The 18970-nt window shown below is 47.2% G+C and overlaps 1 protein-coding gene across 9 annotated transcripts in view; it reads right to left on the bottom strand.

Moving 5' to 3' along the window:
• Cacna1b (calcium voltage-gated channel subunit alpha1 B) overlaps positions 1 to 18970 on the bottom strand; it is a 157824-nt gene that overhangs the window by 21242 nt on the left and 117612 nt on the right. For all 9 annotated transcript variants that reach the window (XM_076569298.1, XM_076569302.1, XM_076569299.1 and 6 more), the window contains 5 exons: positions 9741 to 9857; positions 9316 to 9381; positions 8074 to 8165; positions 7104 to 7248; positions 4243 to 4370 (listed from right to left, as the gene is read on the bottom strand). In XM_076569298.1, the coding sequence (XP_076425413.1) occupies positions 4243 to 4370; positions 7104 to 7248; positions 8074 to 8165; positions 9316 to 9381; positions 9741 to 9857 (548 nt within the window). The remainder of the gene's footprint in view (positions 1 to 4242; positions 4371 to 7103; positions 7249 to 8073; positions 8166 to 9315; positions 9382 to 9740; positions 9858 to 18970) is intronic.

The raw sequence follows: 18970 nt of genomic DNA, 5'->3' as shown, positions 1-18970 counted from the left end.
GACTAAGTCATGCCCAATTTACTTCTGGAAAAGAGGAAGCTCTACTCGGGCCTCCCCCACACTTGTTAGTTAATCTTGTTGGAACCCAGGAGCATTACAACAGGGGGGGGGGGTGCTGCTCATCAAGTCCATACATAATACGACAGACGTGGAAAAGTGTGGGCACGACACTGTTAATGCTGCTATCTCTGGAATATTTCCCCCAAATATTCAAAAGCTCTTCCGCCGTCTACCAAGTAAAAAAAAAGCAAAGTTACCCGTTTATCACTCTTTCAATCTCACTCTCTCCCGGTGTTTGCCTCTCTCCAGCCTCGTACAGTCCTCCCCGGCTCTCCCCTCACATCTGTCACCTAGAACTCACTTCACCTTGCCTCCTTTCGTACAGTTCAGATGCCACGTGATCCTCCCCTCCTCAAAAATGTCCTGGCCTCAAGCTATGGCCACGCGACTATCCCATCCATCACACAGTCTTGCTCATGGCTTCACCTTTGGGACCCGAGCCCAGGACACAGCAGACCTTAGGAAATGCTTGCTGAACAGAGGGTGGATGTGTGACTGTCTTTCCCATCTTGAGTCCCCACACTTCACTTGTGTGAAGCAACAAGAGGGAGGCTGGGGATAGGCAGCCACAGCTGCCGGGAGCTCCCCCAGCATGTGTAAGTTCACACACTGCACAGATGACACATAAACACCCTAACATGTACATACATACATGTAATGACAACATATGCACACAACATACACGTACACTTACCATACATATACAGACGTGTACACATAAACAGTCTGTTACACACACACAGATAAACTCACGTGGATATACAAAACATGTTTGTATACATGCATGTTCCTATGTGTGATAATGTATGTACATATTTTTGTGCACATGGATAGGACACACAGGCTCATTCACATATACACACATGCATATGCTCACACACATCTGTGTTTGTGCATACACATATACAAATGTTAGAAAATTTGACCGTTTGTATGTGGTTTCAAAGTTTTTCCTAAATGATGAGAAATAAAGACAACCAGCTGCCAGGTTTGCAGTGACCCAGTCCAGATGCAGGATCCAGCTCTAACCTGTCTGGATGCACTGTCAAGGCATCCACCTCCTGGAGTCATCTGTTCACTGTCCAATGCTCACTGGAGTACTTGTACTCTAGGCTACTTGATCTTGTCTCCTGGCCTTGTGTCACCTCTGCCTCAAGGCTTGTGTTTGGCCATCTCTCCAACTTGCCCATAACCTCCAGGGCCCCTAGCTCTCCAAGTCTTGAATAGGAAACAGACTGAACTCTCACTGTGCGTGATCACAAAGCTGTACTCGGGCGAAGTGCATGATACAGAACATCTGCTTTCTGCAGCACATATTCCTCTTGGGAACATATTCCAGAAATAGCAGTGACTCTTCAGGTCATAGCCAAGATAATTGGGGAGTGCTAATGAGTAATTGTTCAGTTAGAGCCCGTCCTGCCCTTTTTATGACAGAGTCCAGTCTCCGCACTGCACCCCACCTCAGTGACATACCTAAACACAGAATGCAATATTTCTGGGCCTATGCACCTCAGTAACAGTCTTGGGCATTGCAGGGAAAGCATATGGATATATCAGAGGTGAGAAGACTCTACAAAATCAAAAACTGGTCAAGTACAATATGCAATAATGATTCTGCTGCTTCTGGACTATGTAAAAACTGAAGATTTCTCATGTAAATGGAAAATATGCATGGGGATGATGTCAGTTCAAATAACCCCAACAGAAGGGACTTGTGCCAGTGGTGGTGGCATATGCCTTTAATCCCAGCACTCGGGAGGCAAAGGTAGGCAGATCTCTGTGAGTTCGAGGCCAGCCTAGGCTACAGAGTGAGTTCCAGGACAGGCTCCAAAGCTACACAGAGAAACCCTGTCTCAACAAACAAACAAACAAATAAACAAACAAAGGGACCTGTATCCCAGGCTCCTAATGCAATGCCATAAAACTTCTAGGACCACAACTTTGTACAGCACCTCCAAATGCATGCTGTGAGAGGCAGACAAGGGCAGGCAGGTAGGGAAATGAACACAACCACAGCCTTCTTGTCCATCTCTAGGGGCACAGGAGAGGCTGAAGGACGGGACATTGGGAATCTAGCCCAGCAGAAGAAAGCCCAACTATCCCCCAGGCCCTCTGGATTTATTGAGCACTCTCATGCTGAACATCAAGTTAAGGAAAACGAAGCAGAACCCAGGAGTTCCTTGGGAAGCAGGACTGTCGTCATCAGTCTGATCATATCTTCTAGTTCTCCACCAGAAACCCAAACATGTCCACCCTGATTTCATGTCCCAGGATCTCCACCAGGAACCCAACCTCACTCTCGGGACTATCCCACAGTAAAATGCTGAACACAGACCTGTGCGAGGCAGACAAGGGCAGGTGGGAAGCTGCATGCAGCTGCAGCCTTCTTGTCCATCCCTAGGGCACAGGAGGTGAACACGCATTCATTCAAGGAAAACTGTTCATTCCCAGCACAGTTCTTGAACGATCGTGGTAAATGAGACAAGAAGAGGCCTATATCTTCCCCAGCAGACAGTTCTCTTAGCCTCTTCCTCTTCTGTATCCCACCTTACAGGGAAGAGCCCTCAGCAATTAGTACTCGAGTGACTGAACAACCGAGCAAGTAAACGAGCAGTTAAACCAATGAGAAATAACTGAGCAAGTGAACAGGTGGGTGTGATGGTCGATGCTGCCTGTCAGCAGATCGAATCGCCCAAGAGATGAGCCGCTGAGCATTTTCTCACCAGTCTAAATGTAGGGCGCATCACTGCAAGGGCTGGGGTCCCAGACAGAAGAAGAAGGAAAATGGAGCTGACACCAGCACTCATCCAGGACTGTAGCCAGCTGTCTCCCGCTCCTGCCCCCATGCCGTCCCCCCATGCTAGGATGCACCACTTCTTAAACCATAAGCCAAAATTAGCCGGGCGGTGGTGGCACTGCCTTTAATCCCAGCACTTGGGAGGCAGAGGCAGACAGATCTCTGTGAGTTCGAGGCCAGCCTGGTCTACAGAGAGACCAGGATTGCCACGACTACACAGAGAAACCCTGTCTCAAAACAAAAACAAAAACAAGAACAAAAGAACAAAAAAACTATCAGCCAAACTAGACTGTTTCCCTTAAGTTGCTTTTTGTGAGATACGATCATAGAATCAAGTCATTAACACGATGAACAAGTGAACAAGTAAATAGGTGAGAGAAGATGAAGGAATGTGGGAGTCAATGAGATGAGTGGTCAGAGCATCAACTTAGTGACCAGGAGGTGAAGGAATGGACATGCACACAGATGGAGAGCCCCTGGCGTCCTGCTTGTCTGCCTTCCTGACTGTGGTCTCTGGCCTGGGAGACTCATATGACGTGACTGTGCAGGACTGTCAGCAGGACCTCACTTCAAACAACCTGGATTTCCAAACCCAGACCATTCCATGAGGCCCTTGCTGTCTAGAAACAAATCACATCTAACTTACGTAGCACAGTAACTGTTTCCTCATTGATTAAAGGAGCTAGAACACAATAAGGCCTTCCCAGTTCCTCTGGTTTTAATAAAACTCCGACATGCAGTTAGGGCTGGGAACAGACATGCACATTGGCTCCTGTCTCCAAAGAAATGGCGGAGAGGAAAACCTAAGCCCATCTAGGGAAACTTTTAAAGCCCACATTATGGAAGTAGGGTTCAGTTGGTACAGTGCCTGCCTAATTTGCACACATATCTGGGTTCAATCACCAATACTTCAAACAACAACAGCAGCAGCAACAACAAACCCCCACACATTACATTTGCTCTCAAAGCCCTCTGAGCATTACACAAGAGTATCTCCACACTGTCTCTTCACCGTCCCCCGCTCCCACACTGGGCCTCCATGTTCCGTCACAAGACAAGCCTTGGGAGAAGGCAGGACACTTCTGTGCAAAGAGCCCTAGAAATGTTTCTTGACCCCCAGGCATAGGCACTCTCCTGAGGACCATATTGAGGGTCTCAAGGACTGTGTCTCTGTCCCAGAGCTGCACCAAGGCATGGGGTCAAAAGGAACGTGCTCCTGAAAGGGGACCAGCACTATCACACACGAAACTGGGGACGTCCCTAGGCCTCAGACCAACACCTGAGGGGGACATGCACATGGAACTGTCTAAGACCACCCTGGCCCTGTCTTGAGAGCCACAGGTAATGACAACCCTGAGGACCATAGAGCGCTGGAGCTCACTCACCACGCTGCTGGGTCGTACTCAGCCCAGACTCGAATGAATTCGTCTAGGTGGTGTGGCCCTAGGATGGAAGAGTCCCGTGTGAGGTACTCAAAATTGTCCATGATCACAGCAACAAAGAGGTTCAACATCTGCAGGACAAGAAGGAGGAGAGGTGAGGCGTACTCCAGCATGCCTTCTTACCTGCCCTCACGCTCTGTCCACAAGCACGAGGAGGTCTCTGGACAGTAGAGGTCACTCCTGTTGGATAAGGACAGACCTGCTGTCCCTACAGGCCTCCTTGCACTGGGACTTCTAGCGTCTCCTCAGTCTCAAGGATTCTTAATCCCATAAATCCCAATTTTTACTTCTGAAATGACAGAAACTCTAAAAGATAGAAAATTATTTCCCTATGCACCCTTGTCAAAAATGAACTGGCCGGACTATAAGCAGTTCTCTCATACTGCCCAGCCCACGGCCCCCTGCAGTATACTCAATAACCCTATGTTACTAATCTGAAACAATAAATAGATATAAAAACCAATGGCCACAGTGTTTTAAACTATTTCTAGATTATTGACTTTCTTTGGCCTATAAATCAATCTTTATGTCCACAACACTATTTTGATTACTATTGTTTTGTTTGAGGTCTAGGCTGGCCTAGAACTTGATATATGGTAGAAGATAACCTTAAGTTTCTGATCCTACACCTCCTAAGTGTTGGACTTATGGATGTGTGCCACACCCAGTTTATGCCATGCTGGGAATCAAACCCAGTGTTTCGAGAAGGCTGGGCAAGCATGCTGCTGCCCCCTATAGTAGGTTTGAAGTAAGTTTTCAAATTGGGGAAGGTAAATCCTTCAACTTTATATTTCAAGATTATTTTGGCTATTTCCTGGCAACTGAGTATGTATTTGAGGATCTGCCTTTCCCTTTCTGCCCAGAGTATTGCCATTGTGATAACACTAAGTTCCAATTCATGGACATGTGATGTCTTTTCCCAGTTAATTAAGGTTTCTTTTACTTCTTTTCATTAATGTCAGCAGCCTTCATTTGCTCCTTGAAGTTTCACATTTACAGAGTGACCTAATAGCTCACTAAAACTCAGACTGTAGGCCAGAGAGATGACTCAGTTGGTAACATGCCCACTGCAGAAACACCAAGACCCGAGTTTGGATTCCCAGCACCCATGTCAAAGCCAAGCATAGTGGCGCACATATGTAACCCAGCACGACTGAAGCTCAGGAACTATCCAGCCTAGCCAAAGTGATGAGCTCTAGGTTCAGTAGGAGACCGAGAGAGACCCTGTTTCAGATAAGGTAGAGAGCAATTGAGGAAGAGACCTGACATAACCCCCTGGTTTCCGCATGCATACGCACCTCCCCATACAACATGCACACACCCACTAAAAACACAGACATAAAAGGGGAGGAGGCTGGAGAAATGACTCCGCAGTGAAGAGCACCCACGGCCCTTTCAGAGGACTGGAGTTAGGTTTATGGCATCCATGTAGGTGGTGCACAACTGCCTGTGACTCTAGCTCCCGAGAATACAATGCCTTCTTTTGGCCTCTTGGGACACACTTATACACAAAGTGAGACAAACATATACAAAATAAAAATAAGGGAATCTTTATTTTTAAGGAAAAAAACCTCAGATTTCTGGATCCTTCCCCAGAGATATATTAAGTCTGAGGCAGGGCCCAGCACTTCCTCCTCCTCTTTTCCTTGTGTATATGTGTGTATTGTGTATACTTTCTCTTGTTTTCTTGTGTGGACACTGGGCACCGTGTGTCCATATGTGTACTCCAAGCCAGAGGTTGACATCAGGTGTCTTTCTTAATCACTTATCCATCTTTAAAAAAAAAACATGTATGTATGTATGTATATATGTATGTATTTATTTATTTATTAATTATGTATACAGTGTTCTGCTTTGCATATATCCCTGTAGGCCAGAAGAAGGCACAAGATCTTGCTATAGATGGTTGTGAGCTACCATGTGGGTGCTGGGAATTGAACTCAGGACCTTGGGATGAGCAGCTAGTGCTCTTAACCTCTGAGCCATCTCTCCAGTCCCCATCTTATTCTTTAAAACAGGATCTCTCCCTGAACCTAGAGCTCCCTGACTCTGCTCCACTGACTGTGTAAAGAGCTTCAGGGGTCCAATCAGCTCCATGCTGTGCTCCCCTCGGCACTGGGGTTACATACAAGTACCAGTTTTCACACAGGCGCTGAGGAACTCGGATCCTCTTGCTTGGGTGGCAGGCACTTTACCAACTGAGCCATTTTCCGAGGGCTCCGCACTTCTAACAAGCACTCAAGAGCTTCATGCTGCCTAGGCCACACCAGTCGCTGGACTGCATCACAGACACTCCAACACAAGCACAACTCATCCATACCTCCAGCCCCAAGGTCTGTGCAGTGTCTCCTTCCTTCTAACCCATGCCTGCAGAGCTTCCTGCGTCCATCAGAGGAAGGACCCACACTTAATGCTGAGAGAATGCCAGAGTGTGGCTTTCTTTTCTCTTCCTCACTCAGCCCTACCTTCAAGTTGTAGGCCAGTCCTTCCCAATCCTCACAACCTTTTCTGAAGCACTGTAGCTCACAACAGTCTCCCCACTCACTCTGCAGCTCCATCCCTTACTGTCCGAGGTTCCCAGGATTCCCCGTGCCTAAGGACCAGCCCACCAACCCTTTACACCTTGTCCTGATGTCACTTATTCATCACCCCCAGGCACACTGCTTCATTTGAACTCCATTACCACAGTGGGCAAAGGCCTCAAGCATGGGGCTGGCATATAATGTGGACTGGGTCAAAATCAGGAACCAACAAAGGTGATGCCCCAGGACAGTTAGACATGGACAAAAGAAAAAAGGACTCACCAGAAAGGAACAAAGGAAGATGAAGGAGACAAAATAAAAGTAGGCAAAGTCACTCCCACATTCGCTGGCGTTGGCATATGGGTCGCAGGCCCGGTTGCCCAGACAAGACAGCATGATCTCATGCCAGGCCTCCCCAGTGGCACTCCTGAGAAGGACAGAGCTGTAAGCACACAAAGGCAAGTCCAGAGGGAGCTGTCCAGTAAACCCAGAGCCTGACTGGCAGAGTCCTTAGAACAGCTGGATAGAGGGAACCTCCTGTACTAGGTTCCTGCACAAGTGATCTCCAAACCGACCACTAACTGAGAAAGTACCGGAAGTGATCTACTGCACTGGGAGCTTGCCCACTGCGAGCCCTCGCTCCCGTGTGGACACAACACGATCCAGCATACTCCTAACTTTCAGAACTCAGTCTTCCTCATCCTCGTCAGCCTTTAACTCAGTGGGCAGTCTAGCTGCCACTCTCTACATTCTGCCCACCAGCCTGCCATCAGGAAGTACCACCATTCCCCTTTGTCACCCCTGAGCGAGAGTGCCTAAGTGACCGCCCACTCGGTTTCACAGTGTCCCAGCAGGTCCAAAGTGCAGCTGGTCTTTTCACTTCCTCACTGTTTCCAGGATTCTTGTCATTTACTGCAAACTCCCAAACCTTTCCTGGGATGCGGGAACTTGCAACCTACCCTTTTCCTAACCTTACATCACCCCTCTCTGCTCAGAAACAATGTGCTAGAGGCTAGGTTGGCACAGGGGTCACAGGATCCCTCCCCCAGGTACTTCTTCTCTGTCTATCGAGAGGCTAAGGCAGACAAGAGCTCTTTAGAAACAATAAATAGAAAGTAAAAGAACAGGAAGGCCCACTCAACAGAAACGGCTTGATTTTGGTGCCAGAAGGGAAGTGGTCCCCAGGATGGAATTGACCCTTGTTTATCACAAGTGAAGAGTGGACATGTTCTTTAGGTTAAAAACAGCACACCTGAACAACAGCATTAAGGCTTGTAGAAACGTTCGGAAGTTGTTGTGTCGGTTGATACTGGTGTCATCATCAAGGGCGATGTTTCCAAACACCTGAGAAGGAGAAAAGTAACAGAGTGCCAGTGCTGAATTGTGAGAGCTCCACTCACCCGACTAGGCAAGAGAAGGTGTACATGCAACACTAGGGACAACAGACGGGGTTGGGGTCGCCTGGGGGCACGCATGCCGCTGGGGCACCGAGGCTTCCCACAGGTGCAAGTCTGAGTGGCCGGGATCAAAGGGGGTGGGCTCTGCTTTGACTAGGAAGGAAGCCTTTCTGGTCACTCTTGAACACAAAACTGTAATGAGGCTGCTAACAGCTTGGGGAATGTTCTTTGGAATCTCCTGTACAGACAGCACAGTGGCCTTAAGGCAATCTAATAGGCTGTTTGCAGGCTGAGAAATGCAGATGAGTCAAGAGCCATGTTGAGCTTAACACCCAGACCAAGTGAAAGTCTATGAACTACCACACTTCCACAAAGATCAGGGAAACACACACTACTGGATATCCACAGACAAAAGCAACAAAAAATGTGCGTGTTTGTTTCAAATAGCATCAAATCTCAGAAGAGTTTTGAACTGAGAAAACTTCCATCTGAAATAAGAGTCTTAGAACTCAGATAAAGCTCAAGGCTTTGGTACCTCCCATCCATACTGTTAGGAAGCGGCCAAGTTTACAGTTAGGATGCTGATTTACATCTTTTGAATGTTCTTTTGCCCCAAAGAATTAGCACAGTGTCCTTTGACAAAATAAAGAAAAACTAAGTTATTGTCAAGTTCAGTGATCTGGGGGGATTCTGCTTATGCTCTGGAAAGGATTTCATCAGGGACATCTGACCTCTAAAGGAGCCCTTTAACTGGCTGCCGACAACACAACAGCCACCAGCCAGATGCTGGTGCCTCATCTAAAAATAAGTGCCTGGACATCCTAAGCCCTGCTGGACCTCACTTTTAAAAACACCAAAGTCTGGCTTCCCAGAGAACCGGGAATGAGCAAAATGGGTTGCTGAGAGCTCAACCTGTGATGTCTTGGCTTCCTCTGCCACAAAGCAGTGCTTCTGGGGCCGAATTCAATGTTTACACCAGCATCTGGTTCCCAGCAGATGATCGGTTCATTGTATTATTATCATTTAGTGACAGTGGCCTGTATCCCTTTCACCCAGCGGACAGGAGCCCTGTGTCCATCTGGGCAGGAGGCACCCACCTGCATGCCGATGATGGCATAGATGAAGAACAGCATGGCAATGAGGAGGCACACGTAGGGCAGCGCCTGGAGACACATGAGCACATCAGCTCCGGGGCATCCCTAAGGCTACACAGACCCAACTCCACCCCACTGACCACTGAGCCCTTCGGCAGCAAGGGACCCCGTCTGCTTCTCTGTGACCTGAGAGCAGAAGCCTATCTCAGAGTTATACAGGCATTAGTGAAATAACCTACAACTCACTCAGAATGTCTTTACAAAACTGCTTTAGGATAGCAGATGCCAAAGTGGCACACATGACCAGCCCTAGCTAAGCCTTCCAGAGGAAGGTCCACTCTGGGTGGGAGAGAGGAAGCATGGTACTGGAAGAGAAACAGAAACTACCCTAAGGGAGCTGTCCAGCCCACACCGGAGCCCTGCTTTACCTTAAAGGACTGGACGAAGGTCCACAGCAGGATGCGGATGGTGTAGCCCTGGCGAAGCAGCTTGATGAGCCGCGCTGCTCGGAAGAGGCGGAGGAAGCTCAAGTTGATGAAGTTGTTCTGTAAAGAAGAGGCACTGTTTCCACTCTATGGGATCTCTCTCACAAAGTGCAAACCAGCTGCTTCCATCCCACAACCTTCCCCCAAGCCCCTGTGACCCCCAAAGAAATGTGGTTAAAAGAAATAAAAACGAAGTCATTGCCTTAGTCTAAGCAGCAACTGGCTGCCAGAAATCCTTCCAGAAGAAAAGCTCGTCACTATAAGTCACATCTCATGCAGCAAGTCAGAGAAAACTCCCTTCACACTAGGGCTGTTCCCCAACAGTAAGGGACATAAAGAAAAACTCTCCAAAGTCCTTCCCTTCTGCCAAGTAGTGCTGGGAGATCACCTATGAGCCTCCAAGACTGGCAACCTCTCTGAGAACACTGCCAAACTGCCCAGGAACTCTCCAGTGGGCATTCCTGAAGTGACCCCTGCCTGAACTTAGCAGCCAATCTTCCACTCTGGGCTCAATCAGTGAAGGTCTTGCCCGTCTGAGACCCTGGCTGCCTTCTCTGGGGCTGGGCCAGGCACCAGCAGACATCTCCTAAGGGGTAGGGACGGTCACTGCTGCTCTTGCCATAGCATCCACCTGTGCCACCCATACTCAACAGGCCTCTGCTCTAGAAAACCCAGGGCATCTGACATTGCTCCCTCAACCAAGGGTTCAAAACCAAGCAATCAAAAATTAATAAACCATTAAGCCCCAGACTCTAAAGATTACCTTACCCTGGGCACCTTGAATTATTGGCAGGCCTTATTAGGGTTCTGGATCTGAGGAGGCATCCATGCACTGACGGGGACCTGTGGAGCCAGGTGTTTTCTGCCTATTTAAACACCAGGCGCCTATAACATCACCTGAAAGCAACTTCCTGCCATTTGGCATTTTTCAATATGCAAGCAGCTCAGGCTCATACACGTTTGTGTTGTCGAGATTCGGTGACAAATAAAAAGGGAAGAGAACACGGACGTTGGATGAAACAGTACAGCAGGACAGTGCATGCGGACACAGAAGCAGGGGAAGCCTGAGAAGATGCTCCAGGGCTGCCCATCCTGGCAGAGTATACATTCAGTGGGGGAACGGGTTTCATGCTTACTTCCAGGGGACACTTCTGTCTTGTCTGCTGTTTCCACTCTTGGGGACATTTTTGTATGGTTCTCAATCAGAGTAACAGCATTTCTGGACTGTTTATGCAAGGGGGGTGGGTGGTAGAGCCACCTTGAAGGTGACTCTGGGAAGGATGTTGGAGACCTAGAAGCAGGACTCATTTCAAACACTACACACAAGGGTCTGCAGGCACAGGGGCCCCAAACTATTTCCAAATCAGCAAGGGGGCAAATACCACCTCAGGGCATGACCCTGAAAGATGACACAGCCTGGCAGATTCCTAGCTCGAAATGAGGACAGTCTCACTATAGGTATGGTAGCCAAGAACCACTGTCTAATACCAAGGATGAGGAGACTAAGTACCTGCCCCCCTCCAGGCTTCTACTTTAAAACTGACTGTTCAGCTGGGTTTGATTGAGGGACAGGGATTATAACAGTACAATGCTTGCCCAACTCAAAGCAGCCTGTACTGGGGTACCTGTCAGAGAGAAGACTTCCTGAAGGTCTGGGGGACAGTAAAGGCTCTCTGTACTAAAGGCAGGACAGAAGACAATAGGGATGGTGAGGAGGTGCTGTAAACAACAGCATATCTAGATGACCCTGGGGAGGAATACCAGACTGGACCATGGTCATCTCTACTTTGTTAACAATGATTCACACCCCTCCATCCAAGCTTTTCTCTTGGGAGCTCCATAAGTGCTCAGGACTGGATGGGGCAGTAATAGATAGGCAACCCTAGAGTACCATAGATGGTGATAACTGCCAGATGCCCCAAGCACTGAGTGATGGGCTAGGCACCACCATGCCAATCACATGCAGGATGGCAAAGGACAAGCATACAGCTGTGCATCGTGTACTTTCACCTCTGGCTTGGTTATCTCACTGGTGGTAAGCATACCTGCCCTGTGATCCCAAGACCCATGGTTTCTGCTGCACAGGAAGTGGCTCCACTACAGGACTGTCCTCGCTTCTGCCTCCCTAAGCTGCAGGTAGTCTCACTGTAAGGATCACTGCCCTAACACTTGGGCCTCGGCCTCCCTGCTCACAACCTGGAGACACCAGAGGAATCCATACCCAGGTGAGGAGGCACAACTGGTGGAGGGGGTTGGAAGTACACTAAGCATCGTAAGCCACTCCCAACAAGGACAGCTGGACTATGGCCTGGCATCCAACCCCACCATGGCCTCTAGTTAGTCTCAAGATAGGGAGAACTTGCTCCTGAATGTCACCTGAGCATAAAGCCCAGACCTATGGACACCTGCTGGTCAAGCACCAACGGAGAAAATACTGTATTTCTAAACTAGCTACTCTCTTTCATTAACTCTAAAGGGGGCACATTTTTTTTTTTTTTTTTTTGGTTTTTCGAGACAGGGTTTCTCTGTGTAGCTTTGCGCCTTTCCTGGAGCTCACTTGGTAGCCCAGGCTGGCCTCGAACTCACAGAGATCCGCCTGCCTCTGCCTCCCGAGTGCTGGGATTAAAGGCGTGCGCCACCACCGCCCGGCTTAAAGGGGGCACATTTTGAGAGGTGTGGGGAGGGAAAGAGACAGACAGACATTAGATGGTTGTGTGCTATGAAGAGGAAGAGACAAAGAGATGAAGCTGCCTGGCCTGGCTGGAGGCCATAAAAAAAAACAGGCCACAAGTATTTCTGCAGTACTATGGTATCTCCTCAAACTCAAACTTATAATAACAATTCCAGTTATAACATCCTAACAGGGATATCAAATATCTGCCTGTGTGGTTGAACTCCCATAGCCACAATTGATGAGTTGCTACCAAACTCCCTTACCTTCTTAAAATCCTCGAGGACCTGGAAGAGGCCTAGTGGCACTTAGGAACCTGACCAAGACATGCTCACATATCTGTGATATGCAAAGGGACATGGATGGGGATCCATGTGTTCTAATACACTGGGGCAGTCTCCTCCAATTCAGGCCCTAAACAAACTGTTCTGAATCATGTAACCCAAGTCTCCAAACCCTTGATTCCCTAAACCTTATGCCTCAGCTCTGACACTCTAAGGAAGAGCTTGTCTACAAAGGATGGATGCTACTGGGGTGTGGTGGTTTGAAGGTGTCCCCTGTAAGTCTTAAACATTTGAATACTTGGACAACCACAGAATATGAACAGCCACTGGGTGAGGAGGAATAGGAGGTGTGGCCTTTCTAGAGGAAGTATGACCCTAGGGGTAAACTTGGAGGTTTCAAAAGGATTGCCCTTCTTGCCCCAGACCTGCCTGCCACACTCCCTGCTGTTAGGGTGATAGACAACCCCTTTGCAGCTGTAAACCGCAAATACTTTCCCTTCTGTAAACTGCCCTGATCCTGTAGCCTGGTCACTGAAAGAGAAACCAAGACTACCACGTGGGGTCTTCACCAGAGGCCACCTTGGCAAGGATGTGTATTCTCTGTGTTAGGCACATCAGTAGAGAGATAAATGTGCAACAGAAACCATGGATTCACAGGGATGAGGACCAAATACACCCTACAAAACCTCACAATTTTGAATGAGTTTCAGCAAAAAAATCTGCACCAGGTACTGCCCACTACGCAGCCCATAAAGCCCCACTTCCTCTCTTCAGACAGAGTCAAACAGCCTCTTAGAGGTCTTCAGAAACCCTTGCTACCTTAGAAAATACACAAAGAGGCCAGAGGTGAGTAAGTGCAGCAAAATCTTGCTCATGCCTCAGAAGGCAGTGGGCAGAGGCCCAGAAACAAGAGGAGCAGAGCAAGCAGAGAAAAGAGGTATAAGAACTGTTTAAAGTCGTGAAACCAACCGTTTCCTATATGTGATGTTTTCATGGATGGGTTTTTGCATATTATTTACAAATTGGGGTGGTTTGAGCAGCAGGTGCACAACATACAGACGGAGACATGGGTTTTCGCATTGTATGTTGGTTGGATGACGTGAGTCAGCGGTAGGTTAAGGGAAATCAAGAACAGAAACAGGAAACAAAAGAGATAATGAGTCATCAACACAAGCCCAAACTCAAACTCTGAATTCTTAACTAGAAAATGTAGGATTTTGTTAAACCACACAATTTTCTCAAAGTGGGTCCGTTCAAAGCATGTTTCTGAAATCTATAGGTTATGCGGACAATGGGATCCATTTGCATTTTTGTTTGTAATGCAAATCCAAAGATGAGTCACAGACACTTATCATTATTATTTTTATTTCCAGGCAAAGAAATCAATGTCAGTTTTATGAAAGCTTAGAGCCCTCTTCTAGGCAGGCACTCTTGCAACATCTACTGGTTTTGAAGTTGGAAATGGAAACTGACACTCAAATTTTTGCCTAAGGAAAAAAAGGGCATTTGCAAAGCAAATGTATAGAATGGCTGCAAATGAAAGACACACAAACAGAATACCAGTCAACTGACATGACAGCTTTCCTTTCATCTCAGCTCCTTCAGGCACAGTAAGGGGCGGGGCTGAGCTCCAAGAGCAAGTGGCTGTAGCTGAGTTTTCACAATACCTGGTCTCTCAGCCTCCCAGCAGCCCTGCTGGGCACTAAGGCTCCTGATGCTTTGGACCAGACCAGACCCAATCACAGGCTGCCATAGCTGACCATCCAGCAGCACAGGAACAGAAAGGCTGGTTAATTTCTGCTCCTGCACCGTGTGCCTCTGCCTGGAACCACGCTCTACACACCAGTGATGTCAGCCAGTTTTTGGCCTTTGCTTGCAGCCTCCTTCTTAGGTATTTTCAGCAATCAGTAGTCCAGATCTCTCTGGAAAGGAGACTCACCCATGTGGAAGCCCCTAGCACCACCCTTACAATTAGGAGCCTGGTGTTTGGATCACTTTATCTGGTAAATAAAGAATCCTGTTTCTATTTAAATGGCAGGTTCTGGTTTTTCTTCTTGAAATAACTGCATCATTAGCATCGTAAAACCATGAAACATATCATATATACAAACAAGTCTGCAAACATTTGAAGAAAAGTAAAAACAAATCCCATGTAGTCACCATTCAACTTAAAAAGCACGAGCATCTCCATCGCTTTTGATTTCCTCCTATTTCTCTTGCTGCTATCTAGAGGTGGCAGCAATCTTTAATACTTACCAATAACTGCTTGTCCTTACAGTTTTACCACAAACTCTTACAGTGCGTTATGTGTTTGCCTATTTTGCCTTTGCAGTGGTAGCTTGTGCAAACTTTCCTTGATTTGTTCAGACATGGCTCTGACAAGGAGTAGACACCAGAGAAGCATGCACACCGATGTGATTATCACTCACGCACAGACACGGCTATTTTCTCGGTATTGATATATGCCAGAAGCTGACACACTCCACTGCTGCTGGGTGCCTAGACATCGCTGTGCTGCTATGGCATCCATGTGAAGAGCTAAGCTGAAGATGTGCATATTACAACTTCTTAGCTTGTATAAAAATTTTCCATATAGACTAGACCAGTGGACAGCTGTGTGAGTTCTGGATGGCCTGTGCCCTGTCGACTGTCTGGCGGTTGACAGACCAGGTGGTATAAAATGGCAATTCAATGGCATTTCAGTTTGTGCTTCTCTGATTACAGACAAGATTGACTACCTTCTCCTATGTTAACTGGTCATTTATGTTTTCTAATTTGTAAACTGCCCAATCATACCTTCAGCTCATTTTCCCATTTTGTTGTTGTGTTTTTCTCACTCACAGAAGGTCCTTGTTTCTTAGAACCTTCCACAGCCCACTTCTGTAGCCTCATAGGCTGGCTCCTGCTCATCTCCTTGGTCACTACAGGTTGGAATGTCCCAGGACTCAGTCACTCATCCCTTACTGACCTCATTCAGTCTTACATACCCAATACCATTTTATATACTCACTATAACAAATTTCATGTAGCTGGCATGGTTTTCTTCACTGAACTTCAGGGCTATCTGTCCAATAGCCTACTGGACATTCTTTAAGGAAGTACACCAGGAAACTCAAACCTAAGATGTCCAGCTACATCCCAAACTTCCACAACAAACCTGCTCCTAAAATATTCACATCATTAACCACATCAACCATATATCTTTCCCATTTCTATTCACTGTCCTCCATTTTTCCAAGTGCTTACACCACAAATTTCATGTCACCTTTGCCTCATCTTTCATGGCGCTATCTGGTTCACCCATTGCTCTATCTCCAAATTATAGTTAGAATCTGATAGTCTCTCATTCACAGCTCATCTCACAATTCCACAGCCCAACTCCTAGCAGAAAAGTTCTGCAGTAAACATGGCCCACTGACCTCAACGTCTCAGGGCAGAACCCAGTATGATATTAACTTCTTTCCTGGGAATTTCCTAGGCACTTCCCGGAAGGTGGATGTTCCCTGGCCTCCCTGCTAAAAAGCCTCTAGCTAGTAACTAACAGTAGTTGATAAAGACTCCCCCAGCTTCCTAGTCACTTGCCAAGGACAGGCATGTTTCACACTCACTCAGAACTCCCTGTTGGGTAACGTCTCTAGTAACTCGCTTTGTGGGTGACACTCTGCCCTCTAGTGCTTCACTACCTCCCTACCAGTGTTTCCAAGACCAACTTCCAAATGAAGAATGTGTGCCACACTCTGGCCTCAAGCTCTGCTTGGGGAAGACCAGTGGGGACAGCTGCCTCAGTTGCCCTGTGCCTCATTCCCGACAGAACAGCCAGAGGCGAGCTGTAATAGCCAGTTACATCATCCCTCTTCACAAGACCACTTACTCACAACAGAAGCCCAAGTTACATCTGATACGAGCCTACCTACTCCCTGCTCGTGATGCTTAGCAGCTCTCCCCACTAGCCACTGGGCAGCACCATGAACACAGGTTAAACCTGAAGGACCTTCTTCCAGGCATGGCTGATTTTTCTACATTTTCTTAACCAATTATTCCTATCTCATGATTTTTTCTTTTTCTTTTTTCTGGTTAGTTTTGCATGTAAGTGGTCATCAAATGACTTAATATAGCTGGACTTTTTGAGGGTGTCATCTGAGGGTGTCATCTTGGCCCTTCTGATATGTTCAAATGCATTCTCAATATGGAGCTTCTGTGTGAAAACATCTTGATTGCATGACCATAGATACAAGGTGACGTACCAGAGCACGGGATACTCTGCGGTTGTTAAACCACTAAAGAAAATGGCACCCCTTCCCTAGCAACAGTTAACTGCTAATAGCCCCTCAGGGAGGGATAAGGCCTCATAAGTCCCTCCCCCATCCCTGATGAAATGGTTAACAGCTCAGTCTTGGGCATAGGGCTAACCACACTGCATGGGGTTTCATGTGTGGAGACATTCATGTGTGTATGGGCTTGCAGGTGTATATTTTGTATATGCACATGGAGGCCAAAGGTCAACCTCTAGGTTTCACCCTCCTTACTTTGTTTTGTTGTTGTTTGTTTTTTTCAGACAGGGTCAGCATCAGACTGACCAGTATAAAAGTCCATAGAACATCAGCTCAGGGCAAGCAAAGGAGGCACACAGAAGACAGTGGCCACAAGCTGATCCACCGGGGTACAAATACATCACCCAGTACACTGGACATGTGCTTTATGGGTAGAGAATACTAAACATCAAGTTAAACTAGTACCCCATGGAGGGTACTGGAGTTCTCTCCAGCCCTCCAGGGACCCAGTGTGGACTTTGTGCTCATCTTCCCAACTTTGGAATTAATGAATCCTGTTCCGAAGGCTGGGGAAATTCCACAAAAGAACACCCAAAGCTATGGCAGTCACATGACTGAAAGGGGACTTCCTCAGAAAACCAGCATTGCTATGCAAGGAATTTCCATATTGGCCAGTGTATCTGACCCTAACTGCTGAGAAGGGCAGAGCTGTTGCCACACAATGGACAAGTGAGAAGTCCACGTAGGACTTAGAGCTCCCAAGGCCTTTCCAGATGCCATGGCCGGTCTTACACTGTGACTGGACTATCACACTGACCAGAGGCAGACAAGTGAATGGCAAACAACAGGGTAAGGCTATAGATTGCCTCATTGGGCCAGAAACCAGAGCAGTAGAGGCTTGGCCATTTGTCTGGGGCTCTAGAAGTGAGCAGAGAGACACAATGATGACCTCAGCTCATTTGAACTAACTAACACACCAGAGAGCTCCAGTCTGTCTCCCAGGGAACCAGAAGGTATTATCTGAAAATATGCTGCATATTCAACACGAGCTCTGAGTCAGGTAGGGCCAGGTAAGAGCCTGCTCTCCAGTGTGTTTCTGTGACAATGGCACCAGTGCTGTCCTTTGGCTCAACAACCAATGTAGCCAGAGTCCACTTCCCTCCATACACATAGGCAGGGAGCTGTTAAGGGCTGCAGCCTGACCCCTGGTACAGCCCTTTTCCCATGCAGTTCAGAGGTAAGATCCTGCAGCTCTCTTCCACTGTGGAGACATCTCTGCAGGGAGGCCTGCCCCATCCCAAAGGTCCCTGGGAATGATTCAATCCTCCCTTCATACTTGGCTCAAGATACGGCATTTCTTATCCTTCTCCTACCATAGCCATTTCCTAGTCTTTACTTACTTTCTCTTTTTTTAATTTTCATTTATTCTTCTTTCACAAAATACACCCTGACCACAGCTTCTACTCCCTTACTCCTTCTACTGCCCCCAATTACTTTTTCTTTTTAAAAAATAACTTTTACATGAATATCCACTTCAGCAGCTGCTCCTAGAGATAAGACTTTCTGTTTCCAATTTAATGCGTCACACTAAAAAAATATTGCTTTTTATTCCAACTCTTTGAAATCTGTTTATGCCCTGAAATTGGACAATTTTTGGAGATTATCTCTATATATTTTTATATATATAATATATTTATTAGAGCAGCTTACAAGCCATGGTCTGGCTAGTCCAACAATGACTGTCTACCAATGGAGAGTCTAAGAATCCAGTAGTTGCTCCGTCTACAAGGGGGGATGTCTCAGCTAGTCTTCAGTCTATGCCAGAACCCTGAAGAAGGAGGCTCTAGCCAGTGAAGGAATGGACTCACTAGCAAGAGTAAACAGGCAAAGAAAGCATATCTATATATTTTTTCTTTTTTTTTTTTCTTTTTGGTTTTTCGAGACAGG

The sequence above is a fragment of the Peromyscus maniculatus genome, chromosome 4 (assembly GCF_049852395.1).
Source record: "Peromyscus maniculatus bairdii isolate BWxNUB_F1_BW_parent chromosome 4, HU_Pman_BW_mat_3.1, whole genome shotgun sequence".
Lineage (NCBI taxonomy): Eukaryota > Metazoa > Chordata > Mammalia > Rodentia > Cricetidae > Peromyscus > Peromyscus maniculatus.
The sequence above is the reverse complement of the archived record's forward strand: the minus strand, read 5'-3'. Positions and strand labels throughout refer to the sequence as shown.